The sequence below is a fragment of the Neolamprologus brichardi genome, chromosome 6, assembly GCF_056152115.1.
Source record: "Neolamprologus brichardi isolate AB-2024 chromosome 6, ASM5615211v1, whole genome shotgun sequence".
NCBI classification, from domain to species: Eukaryota; Metazoa; Chordata; class Actinopteri; order Cichliformes; family Cichlidae; genus Neolamprologus; species Neolamprologus brichardi.
In genome coordinates, this window is record NC_142109.1 from 18,807,086 (window position 1) to 18,828,171 (window position 21,086).

General features: G+C 40.8%; 1 protein-coding gene across 1 annotated transcript in view; it reads right to left on the reverse strand.

The window, feature by feature from the left end:
* zcchc7 (zinc finger, CCHC domain containing 7) overlaps positions 1-21,086 on the reverse strand; it is a 54,682-nt gene that overhangs the window by 6,841 nt on the left and 26,755 nt on the right. The window contains exons 4-7 of the mRNA XM_006787269.3: positions 17,807-17,856; positions 16,803-16,940; positions 16,546-16,716; positions 10,902-10,937 (exon numbers count right to left, since the gene is read on the reverse strand). Coding sequence (XP_006787332.2) covers positions 10,902-10,937; positions 16,546-16,716; positions 16,803-16,940; positions 17,807-17,856 — 395 coding nt within the window. The remainder of the gene's footprint in view (positions 1-10,901; positions 10,938-16,545; positions 16,717-16,802; positions 16,941-17,806; positions 17,857-21,086) is intronic.

Genomic DNA, 21,086 nt, shown 5'->3' on the forward strand with positions numbered 1-21,086 from the left:
ATATGACACATAATTTTAGTATAAATTTGCAGCAGGAACATTTCCACTGAAGTCTAAACCGAGTGGGAAACTGGATTCAACATCAATGGCTATGCAAAACAACATGTTTTCCTTGTTGGTCGGTATGTGTTCAGTTCTGGATCACTCATAGCGAGTGAAGGGCATTAACTTGAGTTACACAGATTATGTCTATGGAGAGTCTACTCGCTTCGTATTAATGCCATGTACCAACATTGAGTGGAATAATCACCAATAATGAACAGGACTGAATAAAGAGCTAAAATCATTATTTAGATAAGGGGAAGCCATTATATGCTAGCACTGCTAATGTTTGTCAGTTGGTGGGTTAAGATAAGTATTTCAATAAAAAACAACAAAATTACACCTCCGTCAAAACCTGAATAACACAGCTGGCTGAGGTGGTCATCAGTGGATGCTACACTACATGGACAAAAGCACATGTACCACCTGCACATGTCACCTACAGGAGTTGCTCAGTCATGGTAACCAATGAAGCAGCCGGAACACAGTTTTTGTGCTGATGTTAACACCAGAAGACATTTAGACTTTTACACACTATTCGCCTCGGCACTTGCTGATACTGCTCTGTAACTTTACATGTTCAGCCAGATCATTTCAGAGATTCCTAAACACTTTCAAAAATATGACTTATAGCTAATTGGGAAACATGTAGGAGGGAATGAATGTAACAGACTAACCTGCTGCAGTGGTGGCATCCAATGACAGGACAAAACGCAAAGTCAGTGAGCTCTTTAGAAGGACCCATTCTTACAAAAGTGTTTATAAAGGCTGATTACACAGCTAGGTGCTTGATTTTATACACCTGTGGTAATGGGACTGAAAACACCCGAATTAAATATTGGGACCGTCGGCTGTGATACACAGTACAGTACTCACAGTAAGGTATTTTCATGCAACCTCAAAAAAAGAAAAGAAACTATGTAGCTAATTTGAAAAGATTTAATTAGAAAATGGAATCTTTGCCGATGCAAAGTCTGATTTTTTTCAGTATTTATGCATTTTCGTTCACCTACAGAGTGATTTTTTTTCTTCCTTTTATATTTTTTAGCAGTCAAAAAAGTTAGAGTGACCCAGTTCTCTATGTAAATAGGCACATACTGCAGGAAATCATCTTTTTGTTTTTAAATAGAAAATACACTTTTATAGTGCATTTTCTACTCCATCCAAGCACTCAAAGTGCTTTATACATACATATACATATATATTATACATACATATACATATATTATACATAACACATTCGCACAAGCTTTTTTCTGCAGCTAAGTGCTTTCTATCTAACAATCACACACATTTACACTCGAGTGTCATTTTACAGACAGCAACTCAGGGTTCAGTGTCTTGCCCAAGGACACAATGGCATGAAGACTAGAGCAGACAGGGATTGAACCACAAACCTTCCAATTGGCAGATGCCCTGCTCTGCCTTCTGAGCTCCTTTATCAAGTGTGTGTGTTTGTCCCATTACTCAACTCGTCCATCTGAGAATCTCCACTGCCACTGACAGAAGAACTTGTTACCATTTTCTGCTTTACCTAAACATTTCCCAAAAGACCCTGAGAATGTCCATGTCTCTTCATAAACTTGCTTACAAGCATTAGAAGAAACTTTCAGCATCAGACACAACAGGAGAGACTCCCTTGATACCTAAAGAGCTTCTGATCACACACATAAAGCATAAAGCCAGCCTGACCTAAAATAAAAAAAAGGACTGAAACTGGAAAGAGGAATGACGCATTGGTTTAGTTTTTGTGTGTGTTAGTTTGTACGAGGGTATTTGAGAAGGTCCTGAGGGCTCCACTGTGTGGACATAGACAACCAACCATCCGTGGCCTCTCATGCATGCACGCACAGATACATGAGCACTCTCTCCCTGTCACACACACAAATGTGTTTTCCCACAGTTGTCCCAACACATACACCGTGTCTCTCTAAGCCCTGCTCGCCTCTGCTCCTTGCCTTAGCTGCTGGTGGCAAAGCTGTGATAATCCTTCGGCCAACACAAAGCTCAGACTGTTACAGACTAAAATCTGAAGGAACACACACACACACACACACACACACACACACACTGAGACACACACACAGTTATCAAACAAAATCCGAGAAGCAAACAGGCTTGTGTGTGTGTGTGTGTGTAAGAGGAGAGGGGGGCGGGATCTGAACAGTAACGGGGGGTGGGAGCGTAGGGGCCGGGGCCAGCAGCGCTGTTTTGCATATGTTATTGCAGCAATAGGGAGAGGTTTGCATATGTTACTGGACCCACAGGGGACCAACTCTGCATGCTTTATCATAGAGAGCAGCCTCACAACACAAGACTACTGGGCTCATACCAAAACAAACAGAGCCTTGTGGTGTGGGTGTGTGTGTGTGTGCGCGCAACATACCACTATGTACATATTAGGTTAACAGGGAGGATTAATTAGACTGTTGTGAATCAGAGAGATGAAATGGCTGTAAGGTGTACATCTTCCCAGACAGAATGCAATGAATGAACTGCAGACCTAACCATTAATTCTCCTTTTGTTATGGAATAATTAAAAAAAAAAAATGCATATAAACCGTGTTTACTGTCACACATCAACAGGATTGACAAAAATCCATCTGCTTAAGGAGACTGCTGAAGGTGGAGGTGGGCATGTTTGCAGTTAGGTAGGCCATGAATGAGGAAGAGGAAGTGGATCCTCCAAATAACCAGATGTGATTCCTGCCCTCTTTGTGTCTCCCAGTTCACAAAGACTGAAACCCTAACCCCGCACCCGGTGAGGACTCACACTCACACAGTGCAATTCCCAGAGGCTCTTCCTATCTCTTCCTGTCAGTTGGTCAATCAGTTTGTAGACAATCAGTACGAGTCCGGATTTTTTTCTTTAGAGAGGGAAAAAAAAATGCTCCTGGAATGTAACGATAATGTGATGCAGAGCTGGGAGGCGGTGGGTTGCCACCTCTGGAGAGAACCCCCCTTTAGGGGCAGCAAGTGGCGGTAATCTGGTCACACCGTGGAAGGCGGAACAGGGGATACAAGCTAATCTATTCAAAACCAAGTTGTACGATTTCTTTTCTTAGTGCTCACTGCTGAGTAGAGAGGCTTCTTTTCTGCCGTGGCCAGCGTGAGGCTGTGTTTTCATTAAATATAGGAACCATAGACAACACGTATGGACATGAGAGACACGGATTTAGATATACTACATACAGATGGACCGCGTCTTTTATGCTCTGGTCAGTATTTCAAATCCTAATTTCACATTCTCAGCCAGCTACACACACACACACACACACACACAAATCGACACCATCCAGCTAAGCGGAAATTCACAATGACCTGCAAGCCTGCAAGACCTCTGATAACACTGCACCTGTGTGTGAGTGTGTGCGTGAACATGTGCATTTGTTTACATTCCTATGGTCCTGCATGTGCATCCAGTAGATTATCTAAAGACACTTTTACCAAATACTAATAAACTCCAAAATACAGAGTCCCTGGTCTTCTTACTGAGGATAGCAAAGTGTGTGCAAGCTTTGATGAGGACCTCTAAGCCTTTGTTTGTAGTTTGAACAAAGTATTTTGGGAAGGGAAGCACCTAAAAACCCCAAACAAGCAGAACTAGTTTGTCTGCATAATGTCGCCATGAGGGAATGAACTAAGAAAATGCAGGTTTACTAAATAAATTTGATCAAAATTTGGCTTCAAAGAACCAAATACAGTTCTTCACATATTTGATAAAGTTATTTCAATTTAAATATTTATAAAAATGATACTAGTCTTCGCAGTGGCTGGAACATATGGATTTCGTTCCTGAAAGGGTTGTTGCTTTCAGCGTTGTTAATCTAAATTAATATATATATTTATTAATTTCAATCAATTATGTAAAAATTTAAGTGACAATGTAATAACAGTGTAATAACAAACAACATAATGCCATTGAGGGTTAAACACTCTTTGTTCTTGCAAGTTTCGTACAAGGTGATGATTTGTCATACAACTAAATGTTCCTTAATAATTAATTTGTCTTTTTCCTTTCAGAAATCTGATGATTTTAGAAAAATCTGAGTATAGGATATTGTTTTTAAAATACTTGTTTCTTTGATCAGCAACATGCGATTCAAATACAATCAGTTTAACATGACATAAAACAGAAACTGGGACTCGTACCAATAAATTCTAACATGATTCCTTAATAATGACTGAAACAATCGAAACAACTGACTATTATAAATGACAATATGCTGATGACGTGAGAAACTGAAATTAAAATAAATCATCTGAAGTTAGATTGTTATAAGTTGCCCTGTGCTGCTTTATTAACTGTGCTACCCGTCTGACTACTGAAGACACACAAAAGCCATTTCCTTTCACAAACACCTTCCCCTTCCTCCGGTGCTGTTAGCGCTTCAGTCTGAGGGAGAATAAAGAGTTGAGGCCCTTTTGACACGGCGAGGTGAGAAGACTGGACAGTCTGTACTGTACAATGATGAGACAGCAAAAACAGCTCACTGAATAGATGTGGATTTAAAGGAATTTTACAGAGCACACTTTGAATTGAGGACATTCTTGTAAGAAAAAAAAAAAGAGTGATCAGCCAAACAGAAGGAAGGACAGACCAAAAAGTGGAATAAAGATCAAACTTGAACCTGTGAGAAGACTTAATGTTGGTATATTATTACTGCGGGAAAGAGTGCGATTTGAATTAAGTTTTGTCTGAGTGACGGTTAAGTGTTCATTCATATAAAACCATTTCTCCATGCAAAATTACAGCCTACACTGTTTCAATTAGACTTTTAACAGCAGCACCTTTGGCTGAGTATGCTGTAACTTTCATATAATGTCTTACTGTTTCCTAAGTGTCTGATTTTTAAGCTCTTCTGCCTTCTTTTCTGTTCCCATATCCATGTACTGCCTCGTGGTATCATTTATGCTTCTGCCATTGTCTGTGCTGTCCCCTGAATATTTATTCTGTTGGTTGGTTGAGTGTTGGTTTTTCAAAAAAAAAAAAAAAGATGTCCAAAAGTAGAATTAAGTAGTAGGGGGGGGGGGGGGGGGGGGGGGTAAAAATACTTTTGATGTTAAAATAACCTCCTGAAAAGATCTGGCTTAAAATCCCTTCCCTGCATCCGTATGGGAGTGCAGTTGCCTGTTTGACCACTGAATGGCGCTCTATCTTCACACAGTGTACAGAAAAGCCCAAGGCTGATCTCAGCGCAGAAGTAGGACTTTGATAGGAGAGTTGTTCATTTGTCTTTAACGCAGCTGGTGTGGGCATCAGGACAATCTTCTCTTAATGCCTTTGCTTAATCTGTCTCATTTGGACACTCAGAGCACTAAAACATTTACTTTTATGAAGGTGAAGATGGTGTGCCAATCACAGAGAGAGGTCAGCAAACAATACCACTTAATAATTGTGTGAACGCAGACAGCAATTTAATTCCGTACAAAATCAAATACAATATCTGCATGTGTTCACTGTAAAATAACACCAGGATTTGATCATTCTTCATTGTATTTAATATTACTGCAATAAAACATTTGTGATATTGCACTGAAATAATACAAATGTTTATAAATTCAAACCAGAATAACAGCTAAAGTGCAGCCATGTTTCTTTTCTGTCCATTCATTCTTAAAAATCAGATTACACACATTATCTACCATTTACCTCTAAATATCCAGTAAATATATTTATTTCTAAACGGTCATATAAACCAAAGTCATAAACCCCACAGAAACCAGCCAAAACATCAGACCACTACTGGGGTCTATTTTACACAACAGCGAAGGGATTTCAGGGTTACCTGTGATGTAACATTTATTAAAGAATTTTTTTTTAAAAACTGTCTTTTTTCACAATTAATCTGAGGGAGACCCTCTTTGGAGTAAAGCTTTTTCTTCAGCTATTCATTCTGCTCAACTTAAAACAGACAAAGAAAAGAAAATGAGGATTCCTGAAATATTTTGTACCTTGGAAAAGTCGACTGTCTTAACGAGACATTTTTTCCTATAGAAATAAGAGGATTTAAGGGGCAAAATGTCCTAACCTTGCGCTAACAAAGACATGCGTGAACTGAGCATACCTTCTGAAGAAAGACGGACAGACAAAAATGTATAAAAGGGTACAGCATGCTAAATGAAAGGGGAAAGAAAGGCAGTCAGGTGAGAAAGAGAGGGGGAGTTAAAACGGCTTCATTTTGGAGTCGACTAGGAAGGTCACGGAGCGCTTTTTCACGGGCAACCCCGACACATTTACACACCTGTCCCACAGGAAAAGATCAATTCACACACCCTGACACGATCACAAGATCTGCTCAGCACACACATACACACACACACGCACACACTGATCAATAAACACCGATGTACAGGTGTCACCATTACTATCTAAAGAGAGGCCAATCAATGCTCACACACCGATATACCTGCACCAATCAGCTGCTGGGTGCACTGATTCACTCTCTCTGCTCACTCTCTTGTCTCTTTCACCGTTTAATGCACTCACCATTAACCCCCACCCGCCTTCCAGCAGTTCTACCAATAACTCTCCCCCACCCTCTCCAACTGCCTCTGCCTTCCTCCCTCTCCCTTGTTCATACATACATTTCTGCTATAAAGGTGAAACACATTGAAACTACTTCTTCTTTTTCTTTAGTAAAGACACTTGATCTCTATTAAAGAAAAAAAACAAGCATTCAGGAAGTTTGCGTGAGCTTTAACCCTCGTTCAGAGTCTCAAAAGTTAAAAGAAAGATAATTCCCACTTCACATACACTCATTGGTTAAAGGCAAGGGAGCCTTCACTTTCTACCAGAGGGTGGCACTCTGGTCTTAATGCAACAGAGCAGGGTCTGGGCAGCAAGAAAAAAAAGTGACTGGGAGTTGTATGTTTGTTGTGTGTATGCATGCACACATTTATGCATGATATTTACATGAATTAAAGCAGCCAGAATACAGATAGCAGGTCACTAAACCTTGCTCCCCATCCAATCATCCCTCCAGCCATCCATCCCCCCCTTAATCGTGCTTTCCTACTGCTCCCTACATGACTTCAGTCTTTCTACCCTGTCCTTCTCTGTCCTCTCATCCTCCTCTTTTTTGTCTTGCATGTAGTTAGCTATGAAATAGAAATATGGTTCTTTTAGCCTCTTGTCAAAAAGACTGTTCAACTGGCCCATTAGATATTTAACTGGTGTTTAAAGCCGATTCTGTGGTATATATGTAATAATTCACCAATGTGTGCCATTCTATTTTATTTCAATCATATAAACACTATAAATCTGAAATATCACCAGTGGCAAAAATATTTATTAATCTATAAAATCAGAGATTTATCAATAATATAAATGAAAATAATTATTAGTCACACTTTCCACAGTCTGACCTCAATGCAGAAGTGGCCAAAGGCAATTTGTATAAATGAAAAGTCATTTGTGTAGCAACTTGAGTGCAGGTGTAGTTGTAGGCATGCCCACGTAACAGAAATCATATGACCAACAGACCGAAAGAAGAGTTCAAATAAGTCATGATGGCGGCAGGGCCTTCTGGAAAACAAAACATATGTTGATGGCAGAACTTTGCACCGGCCGACCTCGGCCAGATAATACCAGTATTTTGGGAGGTTTTTTGTTATATTTAGTATGTAGAGTATTAGGTGGAAATCATAAGAACATAATAACATACATGGGGGTAGTGACATGGGTCTGCAGGAAAAGGAGTGACCCCACACTGTAAGCTTCAATGGAAAAGAAAGGAGGAGAAGAAAAAAACAGGGCGTCTGTGAGTGGGTGGGTGAAGTGGTGTTTGTGTAGGAGAGTGAAAAAGAAAGAGACTGAACAGCCGAAGTAAACTCCGTTCTTTAAAAAAGAAACAGTTACATTTTCTACAAGTGCTACAGTTGTGTTAAAAAAAAGTGCTCAAATCTGTATGACACAGACACAATGAAAATGTTGTGGATATCTTTTTACCCCATTTGTTGCTCTATATATTTGTAGGAGTGTGTGTGTTTGTGTGTGTCCATGTGTGTCAGTATCGTACTTTCTCGGTAAATACCCCAGGGCTTTGTGGTCTATACTGTGTGGTTTGGAGGAGTTTGTTAGTTGAGGGCCAGGTGCAGGCAGACAACAGATACACTCATGGAAGATAAACGGACCGAACACACACACACAAGCACGCACGCACACACAGCGAAGGATAAATGGACCCAGTAGCAGGGAGGTCTGACAGAATGCCTTTTCACACCTGGCTGAGCCCAGCGGAAGGTGACAGAGTCACATCTCCCAAAGCGAACACACAAACATACACATACACACACACACACACACACACGCACACACACCTTCTCACATTGGGGAGTTCAGGGTCATAAGCAGCATCATGAATAAAATGAGGCTGTCTTAAACAGAAGGAGCTCTGTGTATGCATGTGTGTGGGTGTGTTTGTATGTGTGAGACTGTGTTTGTGTCTGCGCAGGCCCCTAACCCCCATGCCAGTTTGGATCTGTAACGACCTTCTGCTCCCAGTGCTTAAATGGCTTAAATACTTCAATTAGACCTGGGTCACAATCCTCCACCCGTTAAAGCACACCATTGCACACACAAACACACAAACGCACATGCGGAAGTGCAGCGGGGAACAAAAAAACAAAATGGTTTCATCATCCCGCAAGGCGACCGGAGACTTTCGTCAGCATGTTCTCGTTTCGTCTGTGGTTCAAAGTGAAACTCCGCTGTAAATCATAGAGGCTCATCCGCCAAACACAGGAGCAACAATTAAACTCAACTCCCATCTTCTCTGCCAGCGTCTCCCCTGGAACTTCTCTGTCCCGCTCCCTCCTCCCTCTTCCTCCTCCTCCTCTTTCCATCTCTCCCGCCGTGCTACCCTAGCGCTAACGATGCTGCCTTTTCATTAGACAGCCCCTGCTAATTAATCTCCATAGAGGAGAGTGACAGACCTCCCCTAACACACACACAGTGCATGCCAAGATATATGCAAACACACACTCTTCTTCCCCCTCTCTCACTCCCTCGTCCCACGTGGTGTTGGCAGCCCATTTCATGCTTTATCACGTCTTTTAATTGACAAACAAGCTGCTCTTTTCTCTTAGGCTGAGGTCTATATCACCCCCTCGCTCAGATGCACACACACACACAAACATACAGACACACACACACACACACACGAAGTAAGAAGCCAAGAAAACTAGTTATCTTTTGAGATTTTGGATAAACACACACAAACACACAGATATAAATAAGCAAATGCCTCCCCACTGACATATGACCCATGTGACTGTCAAACAGTTTTCTACTCTTTGACACATTGTTTCTGTTTCACACAGACACACACACACTAATGTCACATGAGCACTTGATGAAAGAAAAGAAGGAGGACAAGTTTCCCATAACTTTTACTACTTCTTTAATATTTTACTATATTTCTTACCCCCACGCTTCACTTACCTGCTACAGGGCAAAGTCAATACCAGTCACAACTGACTTATTGACTAATCACATGACACCTTTGCCTCTATGAAACTCATGGAAACACCTCGTTGATTGACGATTCAAAAATAAATGTAACAAGAAGATCAATTACTCTAATTCAGCAGTGGTGAGACTCCGGCTTAGTGCTAGTGCAAAGTTTTACAATTCAGTACATTTACTTTTGTTAGTATTTTCCACTGAAAAATACTTTTTAATGAGCTATTAATTGATATGTTCCACTACAATGTTGCTTTATGTATTTTCTTAAGACAAATTTCAGAAGGTAAGATGTCTATTTAGATTTGGCTTTATCACTCCTCACTACCATCATTTTTCTTTTTTTATCTTTCTTGGCTTTAACTCAGACTCTGAGCAGAAATCCTACATAAACGTGGTGCAAACTAAACCCACACAAAGTGAGTGCTTTTCACAAATTCCCAAGCTTAATCAATTTTGGGACTTTCCACTTAAAACCACTCGTTTTGCTGTTCTCAGGTCACCTCCTTTTACCTCCTTTGTTTTGCTAAATAATTTATCATGAATATAATAATACAAAAATTGTTTGTACCATTAGCTACATATTTAATATTTTCAGTAAAGTAATGAATCAAATATGCACATTTACAAAAGTTTCCACTTGTACTCACTGAAGAAAAAATTCAAACCTAAACTAAGACATATTTGGTGAAAGATTCTGTAGAAAACAAAAACACATTTGGTGTTTAATGATTTCCTGTTTTCACTTTTACTGTCATTTGTATGAATTCATATCACAAGTGAAAAGCAGCTTCCCTTTTTTTAAAGAGCTATTAGACAAATGCAAAATCCAAATCTCCGAACTTTTATCTATGAGCTCAGAATGGGGCAGGGATAGCTCAGTAGGTAGAGTGGTGGCCCCATGATCGGAAGGTCGGGGGTTCGACTCCACTGAACGGTTACCCTGAGGTACCCCTGAGCAAGGTACCGTCCCTACACACTGCTCCCCGGGCGCTGCATTGGCGGCTGCTCACTGCTTCACTGGGTGAATGGGTTAAATGCAGAGGAGCAATTTCCCTATGGGGACTAACACATACACATTACACATTACATTACATCAAGATTCGAGTGCGAGCAGAGGAAACTACTGAACACCAACTGAACCCTTGATCTAAAAGCTATACTTGACCTACACTTTTCTCCTTTCTCCTGCACACAGTCTGTTCGACTTTGGCATCATTTCTAAAAAGAAGCGGGACCTTTTTCATTTTTCAGGACTGAACCTGATACAGTGTTAGCCTCCTTTCACAAAAAAAGAACTAATAACAAAAGGGAAGACATATAAACTGGAGAAATGGAAGGAGTGTGAAGAATACTGCTATGATACAGAGTTGTTCTGTGAAAAGATACTCACTGTCAGGTGATACTGTCTCCAGATTTCTGGACAAGCCTGAAAAAGGAAAACACACTGTTTAGAAATTACAGAAATTACAGTCACTTTTATTTATTTTATATATATATATATATATATATATTAGGGGTGCAACGATACTCGTATCGATATCGAACCGTTCGATACAGTGCTTTCGGTTCGGTACGCATATGTATCGAACGATACAACATTTTTAATTTATTTTATCAACTTTCCTTCTGACGATGCTGTCTGTGTTGAGCGCTCAGTGGATCTGCGCTCGACAGTGCAGCCTAGGCGGAGTAGTCGAACACAGATTCACTGAGCGCAGGGCAAGCTAGCTAGACAGAAGTTAAGCTCGTTGCAACATGGCAAATTGAACCTCCCCCACCCTCATTCAGATCTGGCGTTTGGAACTATTTTGGTTTTCATGTGACGTATGACCCTGAAGGTAAGCACGTCATGGACAAAAGTAAAACAGTATGTTGGATGTGCCAGCAATGCTCAATTGGTGGGAACTAGTGTGTTAGCGCAGTTAGCTCGTTAATGTGTTGACGTCTTCCCGCCCCACTCATGAGGCGATCCGCGGTAGCTCGTTAACGGAGATTTGCCGTGTTGTGACCTTAATGTCATTTCAGATTAACGCTGACAGCACTAGTGGGAACACAACCAATATGACTGCACATTTACTCCGACATCATCCTAGTGCAAAGACAAGTGGAAGCAGACAAAAACAAGCACGCATGCTACAAACTTTACCCGAGTCATTTAGACAGCCGTTAGCACATGATTCTCCTTATGGGGACCTGATATGTTTAATATGCTGCTGAGAATATAGCCCAGAAGAAGCGTATAGTATAGCTTTTATTTTGGAAAGAGACATTTCTCCATAATAAACTCTCTTTTCCAAAGATGAGTGATTCCTCAATCAGATACAGGGCTCGCAAAATCGCTAGCCCGACGTCCTGGGGCTTTTTTCCAGTCGGGCTACCAAAATCTATCTCTGCCCTGCCCGTCGGCCTATCGTAGGAAGGAAAAATATATGTCAATGCTTTTGCATTCTTTCGGAAATGTAGCTGGGTAATTATGTCATTGGCATCGGCCACTGTCAATATGTGACATACTGAAATCGCGTTTGAATTTGCGCTTGTTTTTTGCTTTCACTTTGCAATCGCGTGAACTGTGTATAGAAAGCGACAGTACTGATTGGTGAGTGATGATAATTTGCGCACCAATTCCTCTGACATCGTCTTATCAATCGTTAGCTTACTATGCAAACATGACAAGTGAAATCTCCTGCAGCTTAAACATGTGAGAGGTTGATCGCGCAGAGAATCGCTGAGCGTTATGTTAGTGCGTGTGTAAAAGCAGCAGGATATATATTTTAGTTCTGCTGAGCCAAATAAGACAGGTCAGGGTGAAGAAGTGACAAAACGGAAAGGTTATGACAAATCAGACTATAAGGCAAAAAGAAAGTGCAGCTTTATGGTTTCATGGACAAAAGAATTTCTGTGGCTGCAATATGACGAGCTAAATAACCAGGGCTGCACATAAGTGGTCCGCAGGTGTGCATTCGCTGTCAAAATAAAAACCCGCACAAGATAAGAAGTTGCAACGCGTGTTTGCGTACATAAGATTTTAAGGAAGAGGACAGACATTTGTTTAGAACTCTTAAAGATGTCGAAGAAGCTCCTTTAAGCAATTACTGTGATGTTCCTCCACCTCCAAAGAAATGTCAGAAGGAGTCCGAACCACAAAAGAAGCGCGTATTCTCGGAAAAGTGGTTGCAGGAGGTGAGCTGGCTTCAAACAAATGATGAACGCACAGAGATGTGGTGCAGAATGTGCCGTGAAAATTTAATAAATGACAAATTAATAAAAAGGCATGAACATTTTTTTTGTATCGAAAAAATATCGAACCGTGACACCAAAGTATCGAACCGAACCGAACCGTGAATTTTGTTGTATCGTTGCACCCCTAATATATATATATATATATATATACCCATTTTGAAAAGCTCAAAAGTAATTGGACAAACTGGCATAATAAAAAATAAGAGAATAGTTTTATAGTAGTTAATACATAGATGGAGACCTTATTTTTGCAGTCTGTGCTTTTAAAATCTGCAGGTCTGTCTTCAGTCCTGCCTCCCTACGCTCTCTTTTTTCAGCTCGCTTTCCCTCACTGCGCAACTGGTCATTTTTTTCCTGTTAAAAAGGAGTTTTTCTTTCCCTCCGTTGCCTAGTTATCTCCCTAACTCCAACAGAGTTTTCACCTGACAGTAAACGTGTACTGGGACAACTGTTATTGTGCTTTGGTGCTATATAAATAAACCTGAACTGAAATTCAATTCAATGAATCAAGTAAGTAAAAAGCATGCTCAGCTGAACTAAGATCAGGTGACTGACTTGGCCATTGAAGAATATTATTGTTAGTTAATGTCTGCATTATCCTTCGGGTCATTATCCATTTGCTGTCCAACCTGTCTTGCAGCATTACGCAGAAGCTGAGCAGACAGCACAGCCCTGTACACCTCAGAGTTCATGCTGCTACTTCTATCTGCAGTTGCTTAATCTATAAACACCAGTAACCCAGTTCCACTGGCAACCATACATGCCCCCGTCATCCATTACGCTTCCTCCACTATGTTTGGCAGATGGTGTGGTATGCTTCAGACCATGAACTGCTTCTCTTCTTCTCAATATTTCTCTATTTCCATCATTCTAGTGCAAGTTAATCTTGGTTTCATCTGTTCACAGAGGGTTTTTTAAAGCACTGTGCAGGCTCTTTTAGATGTTTTTTGACCTCCCTGTTCTTGAGTGGAATCAATGGTTTGCACCTTATTGAAAACCCTCTGTTATTTCCATTCATAAAGGTGTCTCTTGTGTCTAATCTATTACTTCTTTTCAAGACTGAACCAGGTTGTAGACCTGACCACTCCTAAAGTATGTGCGTAATGACTGCCTCCTTCACTTGTACTGACAACACCTTGGACCTCAGGTATCCAGTTAACAGCTACTAAAACTCAACATTTGGAATCAACTCCATATTCTTTATCTCCTAAATTTGTTTATCACTCAATTGTCCAATTATTTTGATCCACTGAATATTTGGGACTATGAATAAATGCAGTTCACACTTCAGTCACATATTGATTTTTAAAATCCACTGTGTTGGTGTAGAGAGGCAAAAATACAGATAAACTGTCCAAAAACCTGTGGACCAAACTGCATTTATACCAGTTTACTTGGACTCTGACAGTACACACAAAATCAGGACAAAACATTTTGAAAACATCAACATCAGATTTTTAAAACACAAGGGAGAGGTATGAAAGTCTAACTGGTGAGAGAAAAGACAAGAAAGACGATTCAGAGGCTGAATGGAAACTCCTGGCAGGCCACGGAGTCATTTGCTTGCCCGTCTAAGACCATAAGTCTCTTCTTGCATCTCTCTCTAGATTCTGATCACCTTGATTTCTCAGTAACTATTTTCTATCCATGTGTCTCTCTGCAGTCAGTCGGTAAGTAAAGCAGTCAGTCGTTTTGTCCCAGTGTGGCTAAAGCATTATCTCCGGGGCTTCTCCACGCTGTTCCTTAAGCGTTCCAACATCCTTTCCAAACCGCCACCACTTCCCACTGGGAAATTGAAAATGCCGCAGGCAACAAGATTTATCTACTTACATACCTACTGAGTCAAGAGAGTGTGTGAGACAGAATGAGGGAGACAAATTCAAGCCTGTTCTGTGCAAACAGCACTGTTCAGTCACACCAAAGTTCCTCGACAAATTTTGTAAAATATTTGAATTACAATCCCACTAAAAAGTCACTAATTTGACCTCAAGTGTGGCTTCAAATCCCGACCTTGAAACAGCAGCCTGTGAGAACAGTAGGTACTTTTTCTGGCTTAATGTGATCTGTTCTGATTTGAATACATACAAGAACAAATATGAATTTCAACAGCTGCATCTTCCTCCACCTCTCATCTAGCTCTTTTCTTTTCTTCAACCCCCCCCCCCCCCCCCCCCCCCCCCGTTTGCTCTCTCCCTCCAGACCGCCAGGGTAGTGTGTTGTTGTCGAGGGCGACAGGCGAGGCGAGCGACACACTCGCGCTCCATCAACCGTCTGTCTTTAATGAGAGACACAGAAAGGCCCAGGGGACTGAGACCTGACTCTCTTTCTCTCTCAAACATAGACACTAATACATACAGTATAATTTGTGAGTGTAAGGAAAAGAGGAGAAAAAAAGTGATACGTTCCAAGAAAAAGGTAATTACAATACCACACAACTTTGCACCTTTGTTTGTTGTTGGAAAACAATATGCAAAAGAGTAGAATGAGATCAATTTGAAGATCTGGATGAAGAGCTGAAAGGAATGGGTTTAGAGATTGAGAGAAAGAGAGACAGAGAGAGAGAGCAAGAGAAAAAGAAAAAATTGGGTTATGTGTGTCCTGGCCTACACTCTCCCTCTGGTGTTCACCTGGTTACTCATCCATTACACAGAGCACAGTACATGACTGACTGACGGAGAGACAGGGCGCGAGAAGGAGAGAGAGACAGCAAGAGAGAGAGAGAGGGAGAGAAAGAGTGGGGTGTGAGGTGGAGAGACACAGACTGACTTCTTGCAGGGTTTTCCATTCTGTGGCATTAGTGTAAATGGGCAAGGTAATGAACACTGCGGCGGGATAATTGTCATTGATGGTCATTAGATTCACCCTTCAGTGCCAACACACACACGCGCGCGCGCGCGCGCACACACACACACACACACACACACACACACACACGCGCGCCCATAGCTGGAATATGCAGCATGGCAGAGACATAACTAAGCTGTAATTACTGAAGTGTATCAATTAATGTGAACAGCAGCGTTTGCTGACCCCTGGTCACTCATTATTACTGAAAGCGAAAGAGGGAGGGAGTGAGAGGTGGAAAAAAAGGATGATAGTGGAAAGAAAAAGTGAAAAACAAACCACATTTATTGTGATGAAGGCGGTTTTGATTTCTATGTTCAGCAGTAATTTTTATTAAAAGCCCAAGCCGCAGTATCAATCTGTGGCAGTTCCCATGTTTTATCATAGAGCAAAGTGAAGTTGTGTGTACAGTAATTCTTCATATATGCATTTTACCCCAAAACATGTTGCCTCCCTCAGCTTTAAGCATGTGTACATGCATGTGTTCAGTTTGGTCCTGTTATGCAGTTTGAGCTTCTTTGTGTCAAACTGGCTCTCTGGATAAAACTATAAGTGTATGTGTGTTTGAGCTCTGTGGTCTCTTACTTTCACTGGAAGAAAATGTTCAAGTCACAGCAAAGTGATACTTTTTGGGAAAAGCCTTTCCACTCTCAGCTGGGCAATACATTATTTTAGTTTAGAAGAGCCTGACTGACCTGCACAGAGCCAACACCTCAACTACATATCAGCTTTACAACTAACAACGCCAGGAGTTATTGCCCAACAGAAACAACATTCACCATCGTCATGGGAAACCTTCACAGAGAAATGAAGGATTCTCATAGTTCCCATGATTTGGGAATATAATGTTCAACACTCTGAAATGCGTATAATGTTTACATATCCACAATTCTGGATCATCTAGTGCAAGTCTGACTCTCAAGTAAAATAAAAGTGGGTGTAATACTCACGTCAGAGTAGTGTCCCTTCATGTTGCAGCGATGACAATGTCTGTTCCAGTATGAATTCTCACTGCAGGAATCATAAAGATGCCCTGGCAGGCCACAGTTTTTGCAGTGCCTTTTGAGACAGTCACGGGCTGGGTGGCCTGGAATCCCACAAAGAAAGCATGGCGGAAACTTCTGCACATACACACACAAAATATAGTTAGAACTTTATGTACTTATAAAAGTGCCATATGAGCCACTATGTGGTGATCAGGACTCACTTTAGGGTCAGGACAGTTCTTGGAGAGATGTCCTAAATTGTTGCAGTTTCGGCAGTTGACGTTCTTGTCAGTATAGTATCTGTTTGACACCCGCTGCACTGCTATCCTGACACCTTTTCTTTTGTTATAGATCTGAGCCTGAAAAACACAAGTTTAGTGCATTAATGACATCACGGTGTTAGTGTAAGGATCATGAAACTCCCAAAATGTAGCTATACAGGATATATAGCCACAGGGTTTAGTGCTTGGTGTTTGGTCGATATACCCTCATCATTCACTTTTCTGTCAGTTGTTGGTGTTAATTACACAAGGACAAAGCAGCTGCATCAATAGTTTTACTGGATGAACTCAATATTTTTGGCAGCTATGAGGAAAACAACTCATGCTACTGGGTCTAACTTACCGATGTTTACACTTAATAAATATATATTTGGAGTCAGCTGTTTGTGTGGCTGCATTTTATTAAAATTAAGCAATAGGTCACCAACATTAGGCTAACTAGGATATTCTATCAGCTTCAATGCTTAAATATTTGAGGCCATTTCAATACTTTTGCTATGACTGAGTCGTAGTTGGTCGAAACACACATTTTGTGTAATTTTTTTCTCTGTACACTACCACAGGGAATTTCACACTAAACAATCAAGATGGGACTGAAGGGATTTTACAGAAGTATTGCTTTAACTGTTTTCACTTTCATACGTAGTGCCCCAGATGCTCAAACATAATTGGACAACAGACTGAGCAGGCAGTTTCATGACCAGGTGGGGCCTGTTGTTATTTAATAATACATATGGAGCTGGTTTTACATGTTGAACTTGCATTAGGATTTTTTTTACCAGAACTCTTAATAATCATTTCAGTTTAAAATAACACAGTTAAAACTATACGAGTAATGCAAATACTAGCTTTTATGTTTATTTATAGTTGATTTTGATTGATAGAAACCAAAAACAAAGCGGCAACAAACAGAAAGCACTAAAAAGCTGCTCATTGCCACCCACCTCCTTGTCTTTGTCTGAAACCAACCAAGTTTCACCTGCTGCATCAGCATCTGGAAGAGTAGAAGAAAATACGTTTTAAAACAAATTTACAGGAGAAGACTATGCTAGGCTCTTATTTTTCTGTTATAAGGTTTATTAGTTATTCCTGAATGTAATACAAACCAACACAAAAAACCTGACATGAATTCATCAGTTACTGGGTAATGAGCACTTTAATACATGAAAGTAAGTGAACAATTACAATTTGCAAATTTTAGAATAACAAAGGGATTGTAGTTACCAAGCATAACATGTTCACACACACACAAGTCGTGAGCCATGGTTTTTAAGAGTGCCTAAAAGCAATTACAATGGATGATCATCAGAGCTGCATTCAAACGTGCGGCTGTATATGACAAATGAGTGAGGAAAAACAAGAGGAAAATATCGTTTTTGAAATCTTTTCTCACAGTAACATTAAACAACAATTGGAACAAATATTTGATAAGAACTGATAGATTCAAGTGTCTAGATCCCACCCCAGTAGGAAACCCTGAGGAATAACTTTAGTTTCCTGTAAGAGAATGGTATGCATGCACACACGCACACACAAACACACACACAGAAACTGACACAGTCGCAGCCCAGCACATCTGTATGAGAGTGGCACTAACAGCACCCTGAGGGAGGCCGCTGTATTCTCCTCAGGCCCACAGAACTGTAACTGACATCCAGAAATCGTAACATACACACAAACATACGCGCAGAAACACACAGACATGTGTATTCGGCATAAATTATGTTCTGATAAGCAATGACCCACACAAGCTGGCATGTTTTCACACACACGCAGAAAGTCACACCCATCCGTCGACCCCTGCGATTTGCTGGTTGACAGTCTTTAGCTTTTAGACAAATATACAGCCTTGAGCCATAATCAAATATTCCACACTCCTTTTTCACCACTCTCGTTTGTTCTTTCTTTTACTGACTCTATCCAGCCCCTTATCGCTATTCTGCTCAGCCCTCCCCTTCCTTTGCTTTTGCTCTCTCTCTCTCGTTGTTTTCTACCTCTCTTTCCCCCCCACCTTTCCTCCCCGGGTGAGCGGCTACGGAGGGAGGTTATCACCTCTCTTCCCTGTCAAACAAATTAAAATGGCTGCTGTTTGGATGGGGCTTCTTTCTGCCACGACCTTCACCTCCAAAAAAAACAAAAGCAAGCAAACAAAAAACCAATGCAAGCAACCTAATGTCATCACATAGGTAAGCTTGAAATTTTGACTCAAAATCACCTGATGGTCCTCCCATAGCTGATAAATTTGGAGAATGACCTGTAAAGATGTTGGTATTACCTTATACCTATCATCTCTAAAAGGAAAAATTACCCCAACAGACAGATGTTGTATTGCATCTTCTTGCTATATATTCATGATGCAGTGGTCAAATGTATATAAGGTGTATAGCAAAGTGAATGGAAATAAGTTAATTTAGGATGAAAAAGAAATAACTCAAGTGAAAATGGAGAAAGGAGCAGGCAGAAGCAAATCAGAAAGTTAATTAACTGAACTGACACGCCTGCTAAAATTGAAAGATAATGTATCGGTTTCCCTTTTTAGGGCTTTTTTTTTCTCCTTAAATTACGCAGTTATCATCCACCATCATAGATGATTCCCAAAAAGTTGATTCTGTTCATCTGGACGTAGCCTTTTCAGAGGGTGAAACGTTTTGTTAGGCATCCAAGTGACTTCTTCAGTCTCAGCTGACTGCAGGTTTCTCCAGCCTTATAAATGGTACATTTGCATAATGACTGAAACTAACACCACTGACAAAGAATGGGCTGTCAGGTCAGTTTCTTGATCATTAATATGTAAATTGTCATGACTACAGATCACCAAATACTGATCAATGAACACTGATCAATGGCCATGAGTATGATTCACAGAGTTGGGTAATGGCTGCAATCACAGCACTGAAAGATGGTGAAAGATGTAGGCCTCCTTCTCAATTAGGAGATGATCTTTCCTTTTAAAGTAAACGGCCACCTTGTCTCCCCGCAGCGTTCCTCCCTGTCCAGGATGTGTACATGCTCATCATTGAAAGAGTGTCCACTGGCTTGTAGGTGTGAACAGATTGCGGAATCCTGGCCTTACAAGTTAGCTCTTCTATGTTGTGCCATCCGCTTAGCTGCAGGTTGTTTCGTTTCCCTGATGTATAAATCATGGCAATCCCCCGGCACACCGTGTACACCGTATTACTCTGTTTGTGTCGGAGGACCAGCTCCATCCAAAACCGTATGTTTTTCTCTGCTTGGGTGAGTTTTTCACCCTTAGTGTGGCATCCCTTCTCTCTTCTGGCTGCTTCTTCCCCAACCTTGTAAACAGTACATTTGCAAAATGACTGAAACTAGCACCACTGAATGAACAATGGGCTGTGAGGTCAGTTTCATGACCATGACCATTAATATGCAATGATACCACTGATCAGTGGTCATTGATCAAGCATGTGGGATAACTGGCAGTGAGTCTTTCAAATCACTATAGAGCAGTTGGTCCTCTCTTTTTTTTGCAGAATTGGAGGTTTTTCAGGCACTAATTACCTGTTTAGGGTAATGTCATAGCATCTCAACTAGATTTAAATCCAGACTTAGATTAGGCCACTCCAAAGCAGTCTTGCTGGTGGACTTGGTGTATTACAGGCCATTGTCTTGACACATAACCCAAATGTGGTTATGTGAGTTTCAGGACACAAACTGATGTCCGGACATTCTCCTTCAGGAATTTTCTGATAGAGAGCAGAATTCATGATTTCATACTTTATGGCAAGTCATCCAGATCCTGAATCAAGAAAGCAGCCCGAGCCCATCACACTACCATCACCATGGCTGCTGGTATGATGTTCTTTTTATGAATTGCTGTTAGTTTTGTGCCATAATGGGACTCAGCCCTTCTGAAAAGCTCTATTTTTGTCTTGTCAGTCCACAGAATATTTTCCCAAAAGTCTTCAAAATGTTGGGGTCATCAAAATGTTGATGACCCCCAAGACTGTAAGACAAATGTGAGACAAGTCTTTGTGTTCTTTTTGGTTAGCATTGGTTTTGTCCTCAGAAATCACCAGTGTATGCCATCTTTTCTTAGTCTCTTTGTGATTATTGAATTGTGAACTTTGACTTTAACTGAGGTAACTGAAACGTGTAGTTCTTTAAATATTGTTCTGGGTTCTTTTGTGACCTTTTTGATGAGTCGCTGTTATTGGAGTAATTTTGGAACACCGGACACCCCTGGGAAAGTTTGCCGCTGTTCCA